Source organism: Gymnogyps californianus, chromosome 1, assembly GCF_018139145.2.
Source record: "Gymnogyps californianus isolate 813 chromosome 1, ASM1813914v2, whole genome shotgun sequence".
In the NCBI taxonomy this organism is placed as follows: domain Eukaryota; kingdom Metazoa; phylum Chordata; class Aves; order Accipitriformes; family Cathartidae; genus Gymnogyps; species Gymnogyps californianus.
In genome coordinates, this window is record NC_059471.1 from 103,867,498 (window position 1) to 103,892,739 (window position 25,242).

Sequence of the window (25,242 nt, forward strand, 5' to 3'; positions counted from 1 at the left end):
TGGTTAAGGAGAGCGCGTAGGGTGAAGCCGGTGAGCATGGAGCATATATTGACGTTTTTTGCTTGAATCAAGGCCCTTGAAAAGGTGAACATTGAAATAATCATGGGAGTGATCAAAAGGGATGCTGGACCCACTTGGTTCAGCTGGGAGCAGAGTGTGCTCAGCACCTCACAAAAGCAAAACTGTAGCTCACCGCATAATTAACAGACTGTAGCGTTTTGAGCTTAATTGAACGGAATGTATTCTGCTGCTTTTTCACAAACAACTTTTTGCTAGAGGAAATCACAGGAGGTTTGGCACCTCACCCCACAAACTCAGCACACAGGGCTTCTGCGCCTACTCTCTTGTGCCGCCGTAAGGCTGCGCTGGCAGATTTCATGGTTGCTTGTTAAGATATCTGCAAGGTATCTGGCTATTATGCATTACGGGGATGTATATGTCAGAGCTAGGTATTGCATCAGGGTCCAAGTGTAGAAATTGTATTTGTATAGCTGTCTAAGCTTAAAAGAAATAATACCTTCAGGATGACCTGAATCAGCACTCCTAGAAGCCAGCTTTTGCGGGTCAACCCCAGCTTAGAAACTAACACACACTTTTCCTGAGAGCAACAATACAAAAAAGATTTCATTGTATTAAAAAAAAAATCTAATCTGAAAAGCAAGAAAGCGCAACAGACCGCAAACATAAACCCAGATAGAGCTACAGCTCCTGAAACGAGTACATTTGGACTCAAAAATTTCAAGTGAGAGTTTTTGCTTTTAGGCTGCTGGCTTATTTTGAAATCCGTGCAGCACCAGGGCTGCACAGGGTGGCACAGGGCTGCACAGGCAGAGCATCTGCTCTCGCAGTTTGGCAGTTCTGTCAACCTACTTAAACCCTTGGGCTATGCTTAGCTTTGACCTTTAAGAGACATGTCTATATGTTTACAAAGCTAAGTTAAATCTGTTTGCTGGTTGTTTGGAAAGTTTTTACCCTTTTGGTCTCTGCCCCAAAAGTAACATTCAGAGTTTTTGCAAAGTCTGAAAATATTCCCTGTAACATGTTTAAATTTCTTACAGAAATAATTAAATAGCTAGGGAGAGATAATATGTCAACACGTTTTTCCAGTAATAGAAATATGTTTGTCACATCAAAAGCTTTACATGCTGAGATCTCCATTCACAGGGACTTAAGTACTTTCTTAAGTCTATCCTTCATCAACAAAATAATTATGCAAAGGCTTAACTTTGAAGTCAAAAGTATTCAAGTGGCTGTCTAAGTAAGTGCTTTGCTGAACCAGATTCTTGAATCCCACATAATGAGCTGAGTTCAGTGGGAACGCCTCTAGAAAAAACAGCACAAAACTTGCATCAGAATGCTTAGAAATACAAGTACCTATGTGGCTTAAATACAGTTTATCTGAGCTGTTTAGAAGCTGTTTCAGTGCACTTAACACCCACACGTGCTGTTCTGTGGGGTTTTATGACAATGGCAGATCACTTCGATATTTGTCGGTGTGACATGCAGGCAGATCTGCTAAAACCTTTTCAGCAATAATGAGTGTTAAGTACACTGTCCAAAACTTTGCATTGCCCTGTAGATCCAAAGGATACATCCATTCACCTTCTGAATTTTCAAATGTAAACCACACGTTTGTAATAAGACATGTTCTGGGTTTTGAGCTCAGGTTCACACAGGCCGATGAGTTCACTGGAACCGTATTGATCGCCCTGTTTCTGCTTAGATATGTCGATAGGATGCACAGGGTAGGTTTCTGTTGTAAGGTATTTCTGCCAGGTAGCTTGTAAGCAGAATACCATTCTACTAAAGATCTCTGGTTAAAAAAATGATTACAGTGTACTGGCAAAAAGGGATCCAGGAAATGGACAAAAATACTAGTATAGCTTGCTGGGGATGTAAGAGGTTAATATCACAATGATGAGCATTAGCTCAGAGATGTAATGGGGCTTAGACCCAAGGATAATTCCATTTGTCATGTATCATGGCATACATCCCCTTCACAGTGTGTTACCATTATAAATGTTAGCTGTGCATCTGTGAGATTATTGTTTAAATCATTTTATCATACTACAGCTCATAAAAGCATTCTGTGCCTAAAAACAGTCTGTGGTATCAGGAAAGACATCTTTCAGCATCATTTTAATATGATTGTTTTGATGATATTGTAACAGGATCAGAGCTGATGCCCAAAGCTCTTTCTACCAGAATAGTTGGAGGAATATGGTGGTTTTTCACCTTAATCATAATCTCATCCTATACTGCCAACCTGGCTGCCTTCCTGACTGTGGAGAGGATGGAATCGCCCATTGATTCAGCAGATGATTTGGCAAAGCAAACCAAGATAGAGTATGGGGCTGTTAGAGACGGATCCACAATGACCTTCTTCAAGGTAAGATGGCATCAGCCAGCTCTGTACGGTCAGACTGACTTATGGCCCTCCAGCAATAAATGGTGAGGCTTTTACTTTTGGATCACAACATTTGAAAGAGTTAGCGTAATAGGTAAATAGATCATTTGCCCAAATCCACAGAGGATCTTTCAACAATATTAATGTAAAAGATGGGAGATTTTCCCCCAAGACGTATGGAGGAACAATTTGATGCTGTACTGCTGTGAGGGGCAAACCCATGCCTTTGATGGGAGGATCTGAAGGGAACCAGGGCATGGATCTGGGGACATTCTGCTCCAGGTTGCTTCTCAGGGTTGGATCTCAGCTTCTTCCAGCCGCTTGGTTAAGATCACTTCTGAAGGTCACATTTGCACTGCAATAATACTGCAGGCAGTCAAAATGCAAGTTTGTTTGTCCCTTTTTTAAAATGGTCCATGGTCAATATTACACAGACTATTAATATACAGGCCACATATACACATGAACACATCTGCAAGTAAAAGATCATTTTCTGTGGCTAACTGCTTTGTAGATAACTGCATTCTTTTTTTTTTCACTTTTACTATTAATTACGTACAAAATGGGTTAATCTCATAAAATATCAACATAAAAGCCAACAAGCTATAAATATAGGATATACGCACAAAAATCCTGTGACAGTTAGAATCAATTAGCAGCTTCATCGTTAGTCTCAGCAGGGAAGTTAAGCACTGAATAAACCGGTATCATGCTTTTCACTGTAGCATCTAAGAATGGTGTTTATAGACAGTCAAATATGCAGTGCCTTTGAAGAGGATGAAACACTGTGGGGAAGCAGCTTGTGGGGCAAAATAACACTCGTGCCATGCACAAGCCCTCTCCCCTGCTGCTCCAGCCCGAGCCCCCTGTCCTGCTTTAACCACAAGCCCTTATGCTTCCACACGAGGCAAAATGCTTACACACAAAAAGGATCTTGGCTAAAGTATTTGGGTCATCTCTCAAAACGGATAATGCTCATCAAGGACGTTTCAGTCATGTAATGGATCTGATGGTAGCCTATCCCTGCTGGAGCTGTCAAGGGTGAACTGCCCTTGTAAGGGCTCTCCTGTGGCTGAACAGAAATGTGTCCGTGCTGAAAGAAACGCACAAACTACAGTATTTTTCAGAGCCTCGTTATAGTCAGTTCTTGAAATGATGAGGTGACATTTCCAGTAAGACATGCTCGGAAACCCGTCTGGAGATATTCCTGGAAACTGCGTGAGGCAAGTACTGGGCTCTCATCAGGAATATAAGGCAGGAGGAAGCAGCTGTGCCGCCTTCTGAAGGACTCTGGGAAACTCCCTTGGTCTAAGAGCTCTTCTCTGCCCAAAGACGGTCACTGCCATTGCTATTCTGAAGTCAAGTTCAGCATCAGAGAGAAAACCTCAAAACCTGTTGCTTTCATGTTTTTTTAGAGGAAATAGCTTCTGAATTTCAACACGAGAAGTTCAGAACAAATTTCTAGAGCTGTTTCCAGCTTTACACTGATTTTTTTGCACCGTTAATACCTGAGGTTAAAATCTGTAGGCTTAAGAGAATGTCAGCCTTTAAAAAAAAAATTTCAGACAAGGTGATTAAATATTTATATGCTAGCTTACTTGTGCGTGAAATACACATGTACACAAACACAAGTGAAAAGACACTAGTTTTTGTACAGAATGGAGATAGATTCTCTGGCAGAGTGAAGGTGACATAGTGAAAGATGCATGAAAAATACAGTTTATCACACTTGTAAACCAGTGAGACACACACAGTGTTATATAAAAGGTGTTATTATTTTTATTACAGAAGCCCCTCAAGATCTTCACAAGATTAGGATTTCTTTACACTGTCCAAAACTTAAAAAAAAAAATCAGAGAGTAGGTCTCTGTAAAATAAATATGACAGATACTTATGTATGCAAAAAGAAGACTGCGTGCTCTGTGAGGGCATGACTTTGCCTCCCTTGGACTGTAAAATACTGCATATACTTCTTGAGCTAAGTAAGCACACACATGCACACAGATACACACACCAGTGAGAGACCTGGGAGTTAGGAGAAGGCAGGAGTAAGGGTTTCTGGGCAGCAGTTACTCCCGCTCCCATGCTGCACGTGCATTACAGTATAGTTTAAGAAAAAGCACCTTTGCCGTAACGGTTCTAGAGGAGACACCTGAAATAACTGTGCCTCTTGTTGGGGAGCTGCAAAGTCCTGAGCTGGCCTGGACAGTTTCCCCTGGGCTGCCGCATGCCGTGACGGACTCTGGGAATCACCCCAATGCCCAGGGGTACCCCCCGACAGCCATGCCCCCGTGATTTGAGGGCTGGAGGAGTTGAGCTGGGGTGAAAGGTGCTTTTCACGATGGCAGCCTGTGCTGCACAGACAGTCCTGCCACCTAGGAGTGCTGATGTGATGGGGACAGAGAAAGGGAAAGGAGGAATCAGCACGACCAGGTGCAACAGCAGCAAAAATGTCCTGCAGGAGTGTAGCGCAGGGCTGGGTTGCACTAAGGAAAGGTCATTATTTCAAGTGCTTCCTGTGTTGCAAGGTTTGATTTATCTAAGGGCTACGCCCAGTACTTAAACCAAGAAATGCCAAGAGAAACAGCAGACTCTTTCAGACCAACATTTTTTTAAAGCAAAACCATGACACTCCGGGCGTTCCTCACTACGGAGGAGAGAGGAACAAGAGAGTGCATGTCATGTAGGACGTGAGATGCAAAGACCAGACGAGTCTGATTTTCAGGACTATAAGAGACATACATGGCAAAAGGATTTCTGCAGACATCAAGTCCAGAAAAAAATCGTGGCACGAAGCAAACTCTGAAGAGCTTTGGTTTAAGACTTTGTGCTTAAAGTAGCAGCAGGAAGCCCCTGAACGATGATATTACACAATGTACCTACTGGATGGGATGCAGGTTGGGAACCATACGAGAAAAGCAAGGTACTTCCACTGCTTTTCTGAAAACTCTATTTGCATTTATTCAAAATTACATAAATTTTTATTTAGTCTTGTTTATAATGCATATAATAACAGTTGTGGTTTTCCACTAATTTTGAAGGCCTTACACTAGTATCCCCGTTGTAATAATATCCCCAGAAAAACTATCGCTAAAGAGGCAATATTTTCAAGAAAGTTTCTGCAGTGACTATGCCTTCTAGCCAGGTAGTGGGGGGAATGAAAACAAAAGCAATTGAAATTATTTGTGGGAAAAACTGGAGTTCTGACTTTGAAGGAACCTCAGCGTCAGCCTCCTCCCTGTACACAGATCCCAGATCTGGCCATACCAGATGAAAATACCCAGAAAACAAGGCCTGGACAGTTAAGGAGTGCTCCAGCGAAGGGATGGGGTTCTAGGCAGGCGAGCCAGCAGGATCTCAGGCAGCATTCACCATCTGTGTGCATGTCCAAATTTGGGAAAAGTCCAACTGAAGGCAAGGTGTTTCACATCCACAAATCGTGACACACACATATTTCTCCAGACCGCTGTCCTGCTCTGTTTCCAACATGTCTAAAAACCTTCCATTGCTTTCTTGTCCCTCTGTGATAACAGATCTTCTCATGTTGCAACTCTTGCCAGCTCCTACCTTCTGGTGCGCAGACTTGTTTCCACTGAAATCAATGAGAATTCAAAGGCCAGAATTTGGCATATGATCTATCCTGAAAAAAATGGGAGTTGGCAAGTCAAGAAGCTAAGACCTTTCTTTCAAACTTGTCCGAATAAGGAATACATCCTTCCAGTAAATCCAATATCAGACTCAATCTACTGCATAAACTTCTTACCAATTTCCAAAAATATTCCCAACTGAGCAGTAAAAATGGTTTCTACTAGTGAAGAGCTACTTAACCATCTTCAAAGTTTAGTGGTATCCTGTGGCTTACCAAACTTAGGTGGAGTTTAGGTGACATTCACAGGTATTGAATTTACAAGTGAAGCATATTAACATTTAAAGCTCAAAGAACCAGAAAATCAGCTTCTCACAGGAATCCCCCAGACACTGGTGTTTAATACGCATGTATGGTCTCCACACAGTGAGTCTAAAATCAGCTATGATGGCTATAAACCAAAGATAGGGCCCATGAAGGAAGTGAGGATATACTGCCCCAGAACTGGGGATACGTAAGTGTGTGGAGGACCTTCAACTCATATTTACATTAAAAAGTTGGTTTGTGTGTGTGCGGCTCGTGCTAGGCTGCAGTACAGAGTAGTTTGGCAATGGTTGGCTTTGCTATCTTGAGACAAAATCGTTTCTATTTACAGTTTCTAATGGCTCAGCTGTCTGTAGGTCTACCTTGATATTTAATCCAAAAGTGACATTGTGTGCCCAATGTTGTTTGAAAGCATACAAGGGAGAGAGAGGTTTAATCATGTTATTACTGTGTGAGCGCTTGAAGGTTTTTTGGTTTGTGGGTAGCACATCTTGTGGGTAGCAGGCACAGGGGTCCAGCATATCCCTGAGCAGGTTCAGTTTTTCTTTTCATATCCTCCACAAAGGCAGAAGTGTGAACAAGGGGACACTGGCACTGCCCTTCCCTGCAGGGTGTCTGGGTCCCTCACGAACTCCCACAACACAGGGAAAGGAGCGGGGAAGAAGGGATGTTGTGGTGGGTTGACCACCAAAGCTGCTCTATCACTCCCCTCCTAAGCTGGACAGGGGAGAGGAAATATAACGAAAGGCTCATGGGTCGAGGTAAGGACAGGGAGATCATTCATCAATTACCGTCACGGGCAAAACAGACTCGACTTGGGAAAAAAATTAATTTAATTTATTACCAGTCAAATCAGAGTAGGATAATGAGAAATAAAATCAAATCTTAAAAACACCTTCCCCCCACCCCTCCTTTCTTCCCGGGCTTAACTTTACTCCCGATTTGCTCTACCTCCTCCCCCCGAGCAGTGCAGGGGGACTGGGAATGGGGGTCGTGGTCAATTCATCACAGGTTGTCTCTGCCGCTCCTTCCTCCTTGGGGGGAGGACTCCTCACACTCTTCCTCTGCTCCAGCGTGGGGTCCCTCCCACAGGAGACAGTCCTCCACAAACTCCTCCAACATGAGTCCTTCCCACGGGCTACAGCTCTTCACGAACTGCTCCAGGGTGGGTCTCTTCCATGGGGTGCAGTGCTTCAGGAACAGACTGCTCCAGTGTGGGTCCCCCGTGGGGTCACAAGTCCTGCCAGCAAACCTGCTCCAGCGTGGGCTCCTCTTTCCATGGGTCCACAGGTCCTGCCAGGAGCCTGCTCCAGTGCGGGCTTCCCATGGGGTCACAGCCTCCCTTGGGCATCCACCTGCTCCAGCGTGGGGTCCTCCACGGGCTGCAGGTGGATATCTGCTCCACCGTGGACGTCCATGGGCTGCAGGGGGACAGCCTGCCTCACCATGGTCTTCACCACGGGCTGCAGGGGAATCTCTGCTCTGGTGCCTGGAGCACCTCCTCCCCCTCCTTCTTCCCTGACCTTGGTGTCTGCAGAGTTGTTTCTCTCACATCTTCTCACTCCTCGCTCTGGCTGCAATTGCTGCTGCACAGTAACTTATTTTCCCTTCTTAAATATGCTATCCCAGAGGTGCTACCACCGTTGCTGATGGGTTCGGCCTTGGCCAGCGGTGGGTCCATCTTGGAGCCAGCTGGCATTGACTTTATCGGACATGGGGGAAGCTCTAGCAGCTTCTCTCAGAAGCCACCCCTGTAGCTTCTCTCAGAAGCCACCCCTGTAGCCCCCCCGCTACCAAAACCTTGCCACGCAAACCCAATACTTATGTTCAACACTGTATGGAGGTGGCTGGGGCTTCTGGCATCCCTCTTCCCTGTGCAGATGGACATTGACACAGGACATGTACACACTCCTCCTGGCAAACTCCCCCTTGACTTCAGTGGGAGAAGGATGAAGTCCTTAAGTCTGATTGCAATGGAAAGCAGAAAGTAGAAGTTTGCTTAGAAGCCGCTTTGGGTTTGTTTCTCAAGCATTATTCTTGAAGTACATGACTTCTAGGCAAGTGATATCAATACAAAAGAGCCAGTACTTCATTCATCATCAGGCTTTTGGAGTAGTGTGTTTTCCCTGACAGGCAGAAGCACTGCTTCTGAGTGCAACAGTATCCAGCTGAACTAATTTAGCTGGTTATGTGCTGTAATCCATGTAACAGCATTAGCCCAAAAAAACTTCAAAGCACTTCACAGTCGTGCCAGTAATGAAGTTCCTGGCACTGCAAAGGAACTGAAAAAAGAGATTCCTCAGCATAAAGCACAGTCAGAGAGAAAGGCTGCGGGAAGGAAAACCCTGCTACCGATTCTCTTTCATTCAAGACGTGCTGTTGGCATCGGTCACAACAAAAGGCTGAGGAATATTTTATAAGTGTAATTTGGGTGCTGGTGTGATTCTGTGCCCTCGTTTTCCCTCCTTAGAAATCCAAAATATCAACATATGAGAAGATGTGGGCATTCATGAGCAGCAGGCAGCAGACAGCGCTGGTGAAGAACAACGACGAGGGAATCCAGCGTGTGCTCACAACGGACTATGCGCTGCTAATGGAGTCGACCAGCATAGAGTATGTGACTCAGAGAAATTGCAATCTCACCCAGATCGGAGGGCTCATTGATTCGAAAGGCTACGGTGTGGGAACCCCTATAGGTAAGATGCTTTCCAGCACAGGTGTTGTGGAGCACACCCAGCAATGTCCCCTTCAGAAGTTTAGATAGCCATTTGAATCATGTTCTAGTCTTTTAGAAACCTTTCTCATCGAAACAGACCCTAGGAGCCTCCGTTTAGGCAAAACATCTACTCTTGCGCTGCTCATCTGCAAGCAGTCTCTGCAAGCAAGAGGGAATATAGCGGTGCAGGCTACATCTGCTGAACAAGGTTGAGTGACCTGCTTGCTTTCTAGAGCATCCCATTCGTAGCAAACTGGGTATCCTCTGGGCTGCTTGAGGTGCAGGTCACTCTACTGAAATTCAGTTTAGTTTGAGAAATCAGGTAGTGTCTCTGGGAAAATGGAAGTGGGCAGGATAAATGTTACGTCCAATGTATGCATCCCAAAGAAAGCTGCATGAAAGGAGATGAATTTCTGATCTATTTCATGACCTCAGAGCAACACATAAGAACAGTGAGAAGCAATTGCAAGGTTCTGCATCTGCATCAAGGATTTCAGTGTTTTGAGCTAAGCAAAGTCTTAAGGTTCCCAATCTCTGTAAACTCTTTCCAGTAGACCTTTTTTAGCATATCTGGTGTCCTTTTCAAGATTTTCTAATTGTAGAGAATTAGAAAGTGTGTCAGTTTTTTGTGCTGTGTTCTTGTGAATAATCGGCACTGGGCAGCCAGGTCTTTTTCCTGTATAATATACTTCTCCATACTGCTCACATATGCACTTACCTTGCGACGCTCAGTTAATAGCTATGCAATTTTATTGTCTTCAGGGAAATTATTCAAGGCAATATCAGTTTACACAGACATAACAGGTGAAGTATTGGTCCATCGGTTTCTTGGTAGACCAGATATAAATAAGGGAGAAACACCACTGCACTTTGAACTGTGATTCTTTATGCTACTGAGTACCTCAGGCAGATTGTCATATAGATAACATTTTAAGTACGTTTTTCCACTGGCTATGTGAGAACAGCCTTTTCACGATGAGGAAAATGATACAAAAACTAAAATCCTGAATAAAGAGAAATGTATGGCAAGAGTTTCATCGCAGTTATAAAGCTGCCACACTTTAAACCAAGAACAATGAAGGAATAATTGGAACAGATGGTAATCCTCAGAGAGAGTGCATCCATTGGAAATACAGCTGTGAAATATATTTATAAGATGTTTCTTGTATGATAAATGTGCCTTAATTTTTTTCTTAAGGAAAACCAGCAAAATTCAGGGGAATAGATATCTCTAAGCACTATGGAATAATTCAGTACCATCAGGCATCTTGAATTCTTAAACAATTGACTTCAGTTGTGGAGATACTTCCACTGTTCAGATGGACTCCAAAGGCTCTGTTATTTTTCTCATAGCATTCAAGACTATTGACTGCAGAAGCTGTATGGAAAAAAAACCAGAAGACGTGTCTGTGACCCTTAACATCAAAGTTTTAGCAAGTCTTAACGGGTCTGCATTCGTTCCTTCAGGAGAATGCACAACCACGTGGCTAGGGTTTGCAGCAGCAAAAGCATACCTCGCACTCCAAAATTTCCAGTGAATGAGCTGAATGTCATCACTATTCAGCTCCCAAAGAAACAGGAAGGAGAATTTTCAAAAGTTCTATGAATCCAGGAAACGTACTATTTTATCAGAGCATCTTCTGCAAGTAAAAAACTGCAGATACAGGCTCTCTTCCTACTTCTTTGTGCTGAGTTAGGATAAAGGGGATTTAGGCATATCAACAAACATCTCCATTTATGTTTATTACGGTTGCAGAGAGGAGGGCTTTCATCAGATTCTTGGCAAAGGCCATTATTAATGAAAAATCTGCAGCGATGGTTGGTGGTGAACTTAATGCACTCTGGAAGTACTGCTGTAGCAAAGGCACCTCTAAGCAAAACCTATGCAAAATGTCACCCTGGGAGGAATCCAGTTGAAGAAAGCAACATAATTATAGATGTCAGGACAGGTATTAACGCCAGTATCACCGCCAGTGCTGATGCTAGTAATTCTAACACTAAAGCTATTACCAGTTACTTGGGAGACTGCTAAGAAAGTAGATAGATGCACTTCTTGGCCTAAGAGGTAGGTTGTTAATAGCTCAGAGGCCATAAATGATATGCTGAATATTCAAAGAAGTGTTGAGATCAATTTGTGGGAGGTTTTAGTGCTCACCAATAAAACATCACCAATCCAACACTCCATGCACACTTAGCAAACTTTAAAAGCACACGTAGAAATACAGATGTACCTGTTACCCTCAAGGTGAATTGTGATAATCCTGCCGGCAACATAAACATCACAAGAAAGAATGAACTTCCCCACAAATCCTGCGTTGTGACTCAGGCTGCTTCACTTTACCTAACAGCTACATCCTTTCAGACAAGGGAAAAATAGATGAGTCCTACAATCTAGCAGACTCCAGTTATCAGGGCAACAAACCTGACAGAAAGGTAGAAACAATTCTGCTCTTTCTTCTGAGAAGCACTGCTGTTTTCAGTGGTAATAATTCACTTCTCTGTGTAAAGACAGTTTTGAAGGTCTTTCTGTTTTGTTTTCTGCCGTGCTTAGTTTTAGTTCTTTAATAGCATGCATAGAAATCATCTATTCATACAGCAGGCGTATTTTCCTTTCAAAGCTGGCTACCTTAAGCAGTGGCTGCTGATTGCTGGCTTCACAGATGGACTTTGTATAATCTGACACATGTCTCTTGGCATCTGTGGCCACAGCATGTCCCAGTGCTGGCAGTAAGATACACTGAAAAATAGCTGAGTGTTGGCACAACAAATGAAGAATGGCAATGTTTTTCACACTGATTCTTATCAGACAATGCTGCGGGCTAAAGGAGATAGAAAGCAGAGAGGGGGACTTGTATTCATGGTACAATTATTTTTAGTAATGTCCTGCATGGCAATATAAGCAAGAAAACTGAAGCTGTGAGACCAAATTTCCAAGGCTATTTAGATGCAGAAAGACACAAAAGTGGTGCCTAGTGAGATTTTTCTTAAGTGTCCATGTCTATGTGTACCACGCTACCACTGAAATTCTGGCCCAAGTTCTGCCTTAAAAGTTTGTTTACCTTGATCAGATTGAGAATTGCAACTGTTTTAATTTGCAGCAACATGTGATTTTGGTGAAATTACAGCTTAAGAAAATAGTCTTATTAATGTGCTAAGGGTGAGGAAAGGATGGATGGTAGTTAGCTACATGGACAAAAGACTGGCAACACTGTATTTCAGCCCAGACACGAAACGCTTCCAACTGTAGGAAGTCCAACATGGCAGGATTTGGGGGCACATATATGCCTTTAGAGCCAAACAGCCTTTCTTGTAACCCTCTCCTGCTTGCTATCATAAAATCCTTGCCCCATCAAGAAAAGTCTCTCTCACAATGCCAAAACCAACTTCCACTTGTCTGTTACAATTAATAACAGGATTGCTGCTATTATTGTTGATAACTTAAGCTTCTGGCAACATGGGAAAAGATAATTGGTAGCAATTTCCTTTAACTAGGCGCTGCTCCAGAAGCGGAGCGAGGGGCACGCCTCTCCCTTGTCCTCCTTTAGGGCTACAGACTTGTGCTTCTGCAACAGCACAAGTTGGCTGAAGGGACTTACAGGCGGCAGAGATTTTGGAAGACGGAGAGCCAGAGCAGAGTGCGTGAGAGGCAAACCTAAACAGATTGAACCGCCCAACGCGACCCCACTATTTGCCAGATACTGTACAGGCCCATTAATGCTGCTGAGCCTGAAGACACATCATTTAGCAAGCTGTTGGCCTGCAAATAAAAAGCATGAAATAGTTGCTATTTTCAGCTTGCAGTGCCAATATAGTTGCAAGTCACGGAAAAAAAGACTTGGCCGCCTTGTGTTCTTATAAGCTGCAAGGTAGCTGAAGAGGAGTTGTGGGCTTATGCAGGTATAAATGAGAAGAGAATGTACGTGACTGACTGTGGGCTTTTCTTAGACAGCTACTTATTTTACATGCAGTAGGAAAAATAAACAGATGTTGAAGTAAATAGAAGAGATGCAAAGCAGAAAGTCTCAAAGGATGCTCAAAGCAATATTCAAACATGATATGAAGGAATTACTTAGCAAGAAAACCCACTGCCAAGGCTTAAATAAACCTCAGTAGGAGACCCTAGAAATTATAATGAATTCTCAAACAAATAACTGCACCAAAGGAGCCTTCTGCTTTCCAGTCCCCAGGGCAGACTCCAACAGATAGTCTTCTTCCCCCTTCCAGCCGAAAAGAAACCAAGACTTTCTAGCTGGAATAATCAATCTTGTGATAAGGGAGCACTTTTGCTTCAGATAGCAGCAGCTTGCTCCCTCCCTGCCTTCACTTTGCTGCAACCAGCACTGAGGGGTCTTGCTCTCACCTTGCAGGGTCTCCTTACAGAGACAAGATCACCATCGCCATCCTCCAGCTCCAGGAGGAGGGAAAGCTGCACATGATGAAGGAAAAGTGGTGGCGAGGCAACGGCTGCCCCGAGGAGGACAGCAAAGAAGCCAGTGCTCTCGGGGTGGAGAATATTGGGGGCATCTTCATAGTGCTCGCTGCAGGGCTTGTTCTTTCCGTGTTTGTAGCCATTGGTGAATTTATATATAAATCAAGGAAAAACAGCGATATTGAGCAGGTGAGTCATCCATTTCCAGCTTGCTTATGTTTCTGGGAGGCTGAGGTTTGTGGATGCGGAGGTGACTGCATTATACGTCTTTTTGCTGGAGTGCAGATTTTGTATTGCTGAACTCTCACCTTGCATTTCTGGTACTAAAGACAAATGATTTATTAATAAGATCAGGGGAGTACCTCACCCACAGTTCAATTAGTGCTGCTTAGTATGGCAGTGCAGAACAAGAGCAATTTCTCAGACAGTTTCTGCTTGATCTTTAAGACTTTAAGTGTAAATTACGTTGGAAAGGAATAAAACACAACTGGATTTTTTTTTTTTATATGGCATTAGCATGAGCCCTTTGAGTAACAACAGGAATGTACTTCCAAATCCCCAAGTGTAATTTTTCTCTTGCTCTAGAAAGCATTTTTTTCACAGCCAGGGGTTTACACACTGTGCTGAAGCATGCACTTCAAAGCAGGGAGACCTACTGAAAGGTGATGGATGCCACAGTAAAGTAAGATTATGGAGCCAAAGAAATTCTGGTTATAGCTCCACTGAAGCGTAATGAGCAATTTGAAAGGGCAGAGGGAAAACAAAGGAAATGCTGTGTATAAATCATGCCTTGAGTATTACAGCAGTTTGTGAGATAGAGTCAATCAGTAAAATAGAGTGTAAACACCCGTTTACCGAACCACCAGCCGTTGTAAAAGAAACAAGGCATGAGAAGCAACTTGGAGTCTGTTCTTGAAGTTGTCTGCCAACCTTCTTACTCTGGCTGCCTTCCCTGGTGCTGATTTGGTTCTGGCCGTGTCCTAGACCCTGATGTGGCCCTCTTTGGCTCAACTGCTATAGCTGCCCTGATCCTCTTCACTTTAACAGGATTTATCGTAGGGACGAGGGTCACATTGCACTGCAGGATCAGTGGCCCCTGACGCAATCACCAAGAGGTGGGTTCGTATCACCTAACTTGAGGTTTCTAGACGTAAGGCATCTACTTCGAACTGAGTTGGTTAAGCTCACTTTGCACTTTTAGATGGGAAAGACAGGAGCTTTTCCGTGGGCAATTCATCCTCTTCATCCAAGGTGTAATCCTGCAAAGCTGATGACATAAATGCCAGAAATTACTGTCAAGAAAAATAATCTTAATGAATGCAGCAAGGATGAGTGGGAGGGGAAGGAGAACATTTTGAACTCGGTCTCAGAGGTGCAGTTTACACTGCATACAGCAGTGGTGCTGGGACATGAGAGGGATTGACACCTGAGTGTCAATCAAGCAGCCAGGGCTGAGGGCCTCGAGAGGACAACATCTGATTTTCGATAGGATAAATCACCTGTATCTCCTTGCTGCTGGTAAGGGACCCACTGTAAGCTAAGGCTATGTGCTTGCTGTTCAGGCAGCTGAAAGGAAGTGAGCTGAATCTTACCATGCATCTTCATTTTCCAAAGGACACTTGGTGTTATTTTGGGTCCGTGACACCTAATGCCAATGTCAGTGGACTTGGTCCTCACAGTATCCTGCAGGAGAGGGCAGCTCCTGACCATGCAGACATCTCCACATGTGCCTGAGCAAGGCCTCATTAAAGGCAATGGCACTGCCTATGAACAACAGACGCAGCTCATGTGGAGCAATTTTGCAGGACATATTAATCAAAGTGTCCCTGTTTTGGAATAAGTCAGAGATAAAGGATGAATGTATTTTGCACATATCGCAGCTTTCTCAGTACTTTAACCCTATAGAACAGTTTTAGCACAAAATGCGTGAAGAATGTATGAATATCTTTGTTTCATTCATGTCTCAGGAGATCTTTCATTCAAATATGTTTTGGAGAACAGTTGCAGCTAAGTAAAATGTTTATTATAAATGCTAATATGATGCAGAATATCCTGGAAACTCTTCAGGAGTCTGGGAAAGGCAATGCATTCCTAAAGTCATAATTAAAGTAGACCTAAAGCTTTACATCATGAGGGAGTGTTAATCTACTTAGCAATATGTTGGGTGACTAACATAGTATTCAGGGATACATATATACGTATACCATTTCTGAAACTGTACTACTGTTTCACAGCAATGTGTTGCTTACTATACGCAATCTCTTAATAATTAAAATCTTTAAGTGAGTTAATGTGGCAACATCACACTTCTTTTCCAGAAGTAATTTCACAGAAAGTAGAATACCAGCAATTCCAGTGTTACTTTCTGATTTCTCTCAGTTTGTTTTATTTTTATTCTGGTGAAATAAGAAGCTTAGATGGAAAATGCTATACAGTGTATGTTATCACTAAGCTAATCCAAAGCATGAGTCGAATACAATCTATGACTTTTCTGTTTCCATAAGTAGAATCTCTTTTGATTTAAATAGCTTTTGAATCTCATTTTCATGTTTATTTTTGATTTTACTTCTTTCATTTATTTATTTTCTCCATTTTTCTTTTCTTGCATGCAAGGCCTTTTGTTTCTTTTACGGACTACAGTGTAAGCAAACCCATCCGTCCAACTCCACCTCTGGCACCACCTTATCTACGGAGTTAGACTGTGGCAAGTTAATCCGAGAGGAGCGAGGGATTCGAACACAGCCCTCAATTCACACTGTATAGTCAGGAAAGAAAAAAGGTGTGTCCGATGGAAAGCATTAAACTTAAACAGTGCACATAATGGCAAAGGTTGTACTCACCAACACACAGTTAATGACTTCAAAGTGCCTCTTGCTTCAGCAGGAGATAAGCTTATCTAACGCAAATTGTCAAAGTCATGGAAATTTGGGCAGTTTAAATGCATATCACAGAAAATAATTACATCTACGGTGAAGAGCGAGTGCAATAGACTGTAGTAGATTTTAAGAATTATCACAGTCTCTGTGTACAATTGTCATGTCATTTCATGGGGTAATTCACCTTTTTCAGGTAAGAAAAATTATTTACCTCCTTTTCATCTCCTACCAAACCTGAGTAAACCAATGGCAGTCTCATTACTAAAGCACAGAGAAATATTTTGCTTGGTCTCTGCCGAAGCATTCAGCAAGTGGGCCAGGCAGTTCTTTATAAACCCTAGAAAATAACCTGAAGGGCTCTATTAACTTTCTGAACCCCTATTATAAGCAGCCAGAGATTTTTAGCTGGCATATCTTATTCCCAGTGTCAATATTTAATGAATTTTAATTCATCCATTTAAAATTCATTAGCCAAAGCTTCCAAGTAACTATCATAGCACAAAATCATATCTATCAGTTAAATTTTATGCCATGTAACCATTAACATTTAAGAACATATTCAACAAAAGCACCCTCAGGCACCCCTAGTATATACCTTTCACAGAATAACTCCATTGACTTGGCTTGAGCAATTCATGATGTTCACTATTGTAAGGCTTTGTAATGTAGAAAACTTCTTTATGGCAAAATCAGGATATCAATTTATATCAAACAGTATACCCTTGGCATTGCTTTGCATATTGAAATGCACAAGGAAACTTTTGTGTAGGAGGTTGGTACTGGATGCTTTTCATACCCTGGAAGGATAACAGTTTGATTTCCTCTAGTCCTCAGCTAGTCTGGGGACTGACAGGGCAGAAGACAATGGACTAGATCTGTTGTTGCTACCAAAAAACATATGACAACAATTTGAGATACACAAAATAGAAATGCCAGCTCGTAAGATGTCATGAACCGTGGCAAACAACCGTGTTTTCAAAACCTGATTACCTTTTATCTGTATTTCATTATATCCCAGCTTACCACCAGTTTCACTAATTCATTTCCCACCCCTCACACCTACTTTATGTTTTCTTGCCCACTGCAGTTCCTCCTCATCAAACAAGTTAATGACCTGTTTTATTGAGGGGCCATTTCTGGACTCTACTGCAATTAGAAAACTTGTTCGAGTGGATGCCTTCACACTCAGTTGCCGAAGTGCTGCGGCAAAGCTCTGCTCTCCTCTTGAATTGTTTCTCTCATACCTGGCTCCTGAGAAAAGCCAGAGCATACAGTGACCTGTGTTTTCCTTCTATTCATGTTACAATTTTTGGTCAACGTTATTTATGCTGGCAGTAGGCTTAAGAACTTTTTGTGATGAAGGTGTACTGCTCACAGCTAGGCTATACCAATTCTCTGCCAGTGCTCATCCGTGTACGTGAGTGTTCATGCTCCACTCCAGATGCTGCAAGAAATTGTCTTGCTCAAAATGGCATTTTAACTTGTTTGAATAGGGCCTTGAAAGCTTTGGTTCTTCATAAAATGAGCCTTCTTACCAGCAAACACCTGAATTAGATCTTCTGTATCCCTGATTTAAGAAAGCACTTTTGTTTGCAGTTTCCCAGTAGAAGAGACTTAAAACTAATTAAATTCAGCTTCTCTCAACTCTCAGAGGAGAAGGAAAATTCCTAATGTGTTTATCATCTCCATCATTGCTCTACGCAGGAAATCCTCCGGGTTGCAGCTTCGACCAGCTTTCTAATTGCTTTTTAGATGAATGCAAAATCCAGAAATTTTCTGTCACTTTTTGGGTAAACATTTTCATATCTGTCAAGGAAACAGTCACATTGTTAGTAACAGTCATCGTTTCCCTGTGTCTAGCTGTCCCCACAGACAACCTCACAGACTTTGGCTTGCCTGTGGGAATTACAAAGCAGCTCCTCCTTTCCCTAACGGAGCTTCATACCTAGCTACAAAAAGAGTTATTAAAAAGCCTTACTTGCTCCTTAGCAGCTACGCCAGCAACTGAGGCAGTGAACAGCCAGCATGCCACCCAAGTGCTAACAAATCTATGCTTGTAAAGGCAGTTTTTGCAAGGTTTGCCATGGCTTCAGGAAAAGGCAGGTGCCTCCAGGTTAACAGTGAGGCTTGAGGAAGGCACAGCCCATAGCATCTCCCATGAAGTGCATGGCACCTGGGAGGATTCCTGCATAGATGTGACAAGCTTCAAGAAGCGTTAAAGCATTCAAAGATTTTCTGCTTGTCAGCACTCTAAGCTTCTATGACTGCTATGCTTTGAAATTTGGCCACAAAAAAATACTCGGTTCACAAATACAGATGGTCACCATTGCAACTTCCTAACTTGCAGCCTTGCAACTGCGTCCAGGACCCAATAATCAAACCGGATCCTTTCTCACGTGTGTGTCAGCGCAGGGACCTTGCTGTGCAATCAGCACAGAGCCAACAACTCTGCCTGTGATGGATGAGCCACAACAGACTCCATCAGTTCTGGCGCTGCGGTGCCAGTAAAGCATAGCCAGAGCTATCTGGGGATAAAAATGGCTATAAGCATACCCTTATGTCATTTTATATTAATTTTTGTTTTGCTGTTGCTGCATTTTACTCAGAACTCCCAAAATAGTCAAATTAATAAGTGTTTGCAAAAAATGACATATAATTTGACACACAGAAGCCATTGAAAGCAAAGGGGCTGTGAATAAGCTAGTCCCAAGCCATTGCCAGGTTTATTTGGCTGGCGTCAGTGTGCCTACCTTTATTTAGTGGCAGTTCCTGCCCTCATCAAACAGTCTGCAAACCAATTAGGCAAAGGGGTAGGGGGAAGGAGGGAGAAAGGACGAGACAAGAGAAGAATGAGAGGAACAAAGGCAATACGATCGCCATTTCAGAGAGCGAGGAGGAGGGTGGATTAACATCACGCCTGCACGGCAGAACTAGACCAAGAACAGCAATAACACTTTCCGCAACTAGATTGATATTTCCTCAAAGTACTGCCACGGTATCGTGTGCTTGTGCCATCTCTCTCGGATCAAAGCCTTGCAGCTTCACATCTTTAGCTCTTTGGAAACAAAGGAGGAGGAAAAGGGGGAGAAGGAAGAAATCCCCTATCTCAGTGAAGTTCTTGCAAAATAGAATTTTCTGTGAGGTTGTCAGGTCTGCAAATTCCCCCTCTTCAACGAACATCAGCTTGAGCCCCTCCATTTTCAGGCCGTAACCTCACCTCCAAACATGACTGTGACAACCTGTGCCTCCACTGAGCAGTCCCATTTGTGTTTAGGTGGTTTGGGAGACCAGCAAGTAGCTTTACTCATTTTTTTTTCTTGTAAACAGGAAACTGAGAAACAGTTTGTATAACTGAGGAAGAGTTAAAATAATCCATGGATTATTACCATACTGTTTTGACAATCACTGTTCAATAGACTCTGACAGTTTAAAAGACTTAATTTAGTGATCTCCTCATGCAATTAGCCATCAGTGACAGAATACTCAAACAGATTCTTAATGTGCTGCAACAGCGGTTTGCTCACCAGGAGAAACTATTTTGGATGTTTTTCCTTCAGTGCACCAGGCACAAACAAATCACTTTTCTTTCAGCAGAAGACATAGGTCAGTGTCCCAGCTACGGGTCCTTCACAGTGATGAGGGCGCTGCAGAAGAAAAATCCTGACTTCTGCACTTCCTCCTCTGTGCCTGAGCGGGTCAGGTGTTCTTCCAGAATAAAATCTGGCCCACATCTTTTGATTTTCATAGCTCTCAGTTCTCCAACACAGTGCACTGGGTTTGCGGGTTTTATTGTTATTTGTTCGTTTTTGCAAGGTGTTAATAAAATGCAATCGAAAAGTCATGTCCCCAGTGGTAGCCTAGCAGCATAAGCAGCAGATCGATAAATCCTGACTACAGATTCTTTTTTTTCAGTCTTGATTCTACTTTATTTTATGTTATTTTTTAAATTCTGAATCTGTAATTATCCTGAAGCTTGACACAGTCTTCTGTATAGGAGTGTAAGGAAGGATTTGAGAGCTTCATGACCAAGCTTTTATAGCCTGCTGAAATGACCTAAGGGCAAAGAGAAAGAGTCTCAGATCACAAGGAAAGCAAAATCTATTCTGTTTCTAAAGGATGACATTTCCTTTTAGCCTCACATGCCATGTCCTGCAGCATTTTGACACTGCTAGAATGAGAAAGTTAAGCTGACTAAAAGCAAAATGTTAAACTTATTACTCTGTTGTTAAATGTATTGCTCTGTGCCTACTCTGCTCTCATTCTGGGCGAGACCTCAAAAGTGGACTTAACAGCATGTAAAAAAAATAGCTTTTTAAAGAAACCCTTTCAGTCTGGCTATCAAAATATGAGACTAAAAGAATAGTATATTACCCTTTTAAATGGAATTTTAATGTCACCGTCCTTTTTAAAGGCTACTGTAATTATGCTGCAGACACAGTGCTGTTCAGAGGGCCATCTTGGGAGTCCCCACTGAATGTGTTCCTTGTCCATGATTTTCCTGTAAATCCTACAGCATTCTGGCTGAGCTTGTACTCACTCTGTACCACAGTTTTCTACTGCTTGAAAAGTTCAGGGCAATTCCAGTTTTCAGACATCTGTTCAGTTTCCAATTGCATGCACAATCTTGGAGATAAATAGGATTTTGAGCTATGCTTCCTGGGACTCAAAAGAAAGTTCACGTGTAACTGTCCTTCTGAATGATTAACCAAACCCCTGAAAGTTCAAAGTATCATCTCAGATTGCTCTTTTAGACCATCTGAAGCTCTGTGTGAAGGCAGAGGGGCAGAGAAAGCCCTGTGTCTCCCAGGTTTTCAATGCTTTTTGCCACCTCCAACTGGTTTTCTCAAAGGTGGTAGGATCTCAGACACAGAAATACGCACAAAATTGTTCAGAGTCATAGTTGTGTCCATAACCATTGGAATACCTTTGAAGGATCAGTCCAGGGTCTTAAATCTACATTTAATTCATTGCCTCAGGTTGGCAAAACTCATGCCAATGGTGTTTTAAGTCCCTCGAAACTAAGTATAACGTAACTGTAAAAGTAAAACTGCTTTTGTGCTTTTACAAAGCCAGGAGCAGGAGCAGCAAGGTGTAAGACCCAGGAAGCTCTCACTGTAAACCCTCCTCCTGTCCCGCTCCCAACCCGCTGTCTCTGTAGGATGGCCGAGCCCATTCCCATGTGTGTTGAGCGTGTGTGTTTCGACCTCTCTCGTGGGTAATCAACCCACTAGGGCCTTGCACTGCCAGGATGGGATAGGAGAGAGTCTTGATAAGGCAAAGCCCTTTCAGGTTTTGAATGGCCTACTTCCATACTTTGTTGGGTAGATAAACATGATCAGTTTACAGACAAGATAATCAACAAGAATAGTAATGTTTTTATATTCAGTTTTAGATGTAACTGCTACTGATGAACAATTAGGCAAAAGTTTAATTCTTAGACAAGACCTAAACATCAAAGCCATTCCTAAGAATAGCTTGAAGTCTTTCTGATAATATTTATTTTAAAATTCAAAACAGAGTTGGAAGTAGAACCAGTGGGCTCTTCACAAATCATGCATTAAAAATCTCACGTACTCCATGTCAGCAATATGTTTTAAATATCTATCTGCAGATGTAAAATGATCTTCATGGGACTATTTTGTTGATATGAAGTTGAAAGGCATTATGATAATTGCATAGTCTGAATAACATGAATCAGTTTGGAAAATTAAAACACAAGCTTATTAACAAGGCAGTAAAATGTACTATTTCATCTGCAGATATCATCCCCGTACGCACATTGCAGAGACTGATAGCTATTATTAAATACACACATAACATATAGGTTAGTAAGAACAACAGGTAAAGAAAATAAAAATAAACCTGATCAATGCTACAAATGGTTAATATGATCCTTTCTTTATTTGCCGTGGAGTTCTGGAATCACTTTATAACCTACATTTTGAAAGCTTAATTAAAACTAAGATAGTAGAGAGAAATTATCCATGCTAAGTCAGTCACTTCGAGCATCCAGTTTTATTAGTTTAGAAATAAGTGGTGCTACTCTCTAAAAAAGCCTGAAGCTATATATATATAGTGTCTGTGTTAGGATGATACCTGCTTCACCCACTGCTTCCAGAGGGCATGGAGCTGCAGCAGACACCTTTTACTCTAACTCCAGTAATGCTGGAATTCCTATATTACATTGTCAAAGGGGATTTTAAAATGATAATTGCACCAGCAAATTCCTGGCTATTACCAGACAGTAATTTGAAAAAAAAAAAGCAGTACACTGCCCTGGCCTATGTCTATTACATTTTTGAGCTAGCATGAATTAATAGTAGTTTAACTTATGTTTACTTAAGAATTTTAGATGAACAAAAATTGAGCATCTCAAAGAAAGAGCATATTAAACTATAGATTTAACATACTATGGGATCTTAGTCTGTGTGCAGCCCATCCCACAAATGGATATGATGACATACACAAGATCATACACATTTAAAATACACACACGCACTGATGTCTTGAGCTCGTTTGCAGAACCAGGGTTACACATGTTATAGGGAGGGTTTATACTGGAGAAGAAGCAGCACTCTGTGTGGGATTCACTTGTCTGGGATTCCTTTGCTACCTTAAACAAATTATTTAACCTTGATCCAAGTTACCCTCATACTCTCTTTTGCATTTGAGAATATTCCTCTAGAATAGCTGGCTACCAGGAAAGCTTGGGTTTTCTCCTTTTCAAATCATATATCTGTTTCTACTTTTTTTAGCCCTGTATAACTGAGGTCACTATTGGATTATTACTGGTTAAGAACTGAACATTGCTTACCTTGCATTGGTATCACTCTAGAAGGGAATTTGTATTTGAAACAGAGAACCACGTCCGTGTGCTGTTGCTGTCATTTTACAAGAACTGTAGTTTTAACCAGTTGTTTTAAAGCTGGTCAGTTCTGCAGTTCTAGAAAGGGTTTGGTAGGAGGGATTTATTCAACTTGATGAAGGTAAGGTGGTTAAAGCTTTGTTTCACACTGCTACCATCACTTCATTTTATATATAAATAATCTATTTATATATATTTGCATGGAACAATTTTTTTGCATTGCTAGATACTTCCACTTAAAGCCTCTTTGTGTTTTTTTTGTGTTACATGTAATTATTCCAGCTGTAGCTTTTAAAGGATGTTTCCACTTACCCAAAATGTCTTTGTTAATGTTGTGATGGTGGGAAGAAGAAAGATTTCTGCTTTCTTTCTAAACTATTCAGCTACCTTATTCTTGTGGTAATTTTCTCCTTTCTTCAACACACAATATTTGAAAAAGATTCTTTCCAAAGAAAGAAGAGGATCGAGGACTCTGCTATATTTTAGAAACATCTGTTAATTTTGTGAGGGGAAAATAACTAAACCACAAAGAAATCTTCAAAAATGATGTTCTTTGTTTTCTCTAGTATACCTATTTTTTTGTGGCTAAGGTACATGTGATTTAAAAAAGATCTTTTTTCTTTTAAGGTTAGGAGGAAATTTACCTACTGAAAAAGGGTAAGTTTTATGCTATGAAGCCACCAAAACATCGCAAATGTGTCTGTGTAGCATTTCAGAAACATTCATAATCAGCTTTAGTTAAGCCAAAGTTAAATTAAAATCAGTGGAAGCCACGTTAGGCAAAAAATATGACTTGTACAGACTCACCTATTATACCTTAGGGGCTTATTTGAAGCTGGCAGAACTCAGCAGAGAAGCTTTCTGAGCCCGCCAGTAAGAGCTCAGGTCCTTGCTTCTAAAAGCCACCATTTGTGCAAAGGGTATGGTCGAACTCTGCCTTCGATGAGAAGTGTTTAATGCCATTTCTGTCTTCCACCAGTGTCTTTCTTTCAATGCGATAATGGAGGAGCTTGGAATTTCACTCAAGCATCAGAAGAAGTTAAAGAAAAGGTCAAGAACTAAGGGGAAATCTTCATTCACAAGTATCCTTACTTGTCACCAGAGGCGGACACTGAGGAAAGAAACCATAGCGTGAGCAAGAGAGACCCCTTTGCAGAAATATCAGGAACAAAAAACAAAACAAAAACATTGCTGCCTACAAGTTGATTGTGGTGAGATTTCTGAAATATAGACATTTACCTTGTTCTTCAGAAATTCTCTGTGGTTTCTTTTTTTAATCTAGAGGTACAACAGTTTAAGCGCTCACATAGACTGATGTACTACTAATCATCTGGGAAGTGTCTCACTACTTCTTTTGAGATGGATTTGTATGCTCACCTGTTTTGCATCTCTCTTTCCCTCCCCATGCATCGCTGTATGTGCTTTCTAAATAAATAAATAAACAAGAGACAGGGTTCTTTTTTCCAATAATCTGGGAGTGGAATGTTTTTTTTCCTTTTGAAGAAAAGATTGCAGTTCTACTGAGCACAGTTGTTTAGAAACCAGGACCCAGACAACTAAAGTAAAAATTCATACAATTAACTCATAAACAATTACTACAAAAATGTGTTAAATACAAAGGTATCCAACAACGAGTTATTTTATTTTCTCTGATATTGTAAGGAAGGCTCTTTGAGTTCTTTTCTGTGAGAAACTTGTTTTTCCTTATCTTTTTTCTTCTTCATTTCTTTTAAAATACGATTATTAGGTAGTGCCATGGCTCCAGGTCCTAGATGTTCAAAAAGAAAAACCAAAATCACACAAGTAACGATCAGTGAACAGGGGAAGGCAACACTGACATCGTCACACTGCCGTATCCTCCAGCTCCTGCTACCAATAAAACAATTCTTGACTTCAAAATGAAAATCCCTTAGAAATTAGAGCCAAGAATATTCAATTTATAACAAATCTTGACCACAAAGATAACAACGTCTGACAAGAATACAGCCAGTGCTCGGGAACTGAAACCTTTTCTTGCAACTGCTGGGGGCACCAACAAA

The 25,242-nt window shown here is 41.8% G+C and overlaps 1 protein-coding gene across 2 annotated transcripts in view; it reads left to right on the top strand.

Annotated features, from left to right (window-relative positions):
- The window catches only part of GRIK1 (glutamate ionotropic receptor kainate type subunit 1), a 175,498-nt gene extending 151,136 nt beyond the window's left edge, over positions 1-24,362 (top strand). For both annotated transcript variants that reach the window (XM_050895068.1, XM_050895076.1), the window contains 4 exons: positions 2,172-2,389; positions 8,788-9,013; positions 13,401-13,651; positions 24,183-24,362. In XM_050895068.1, coding sequence (XP_050751025.1) covers positions 2,172-2,389; positions 8,788-9,013; positions 13,401-13,651; positions 24,183-24,338 — 851 coding nt within the window. In that variant the 3' untranslated portion in view covers positions 24,339-24,362. The remainder of the gene's footprint in view (positions 1-2,171; positions 2,390-8,787; positions 9,014-13,400; positions 13,652-24,182) is intronic.
- The last annotated feature ends 880 nt before the right edge of the window (positions 24,363-25,242 follow it).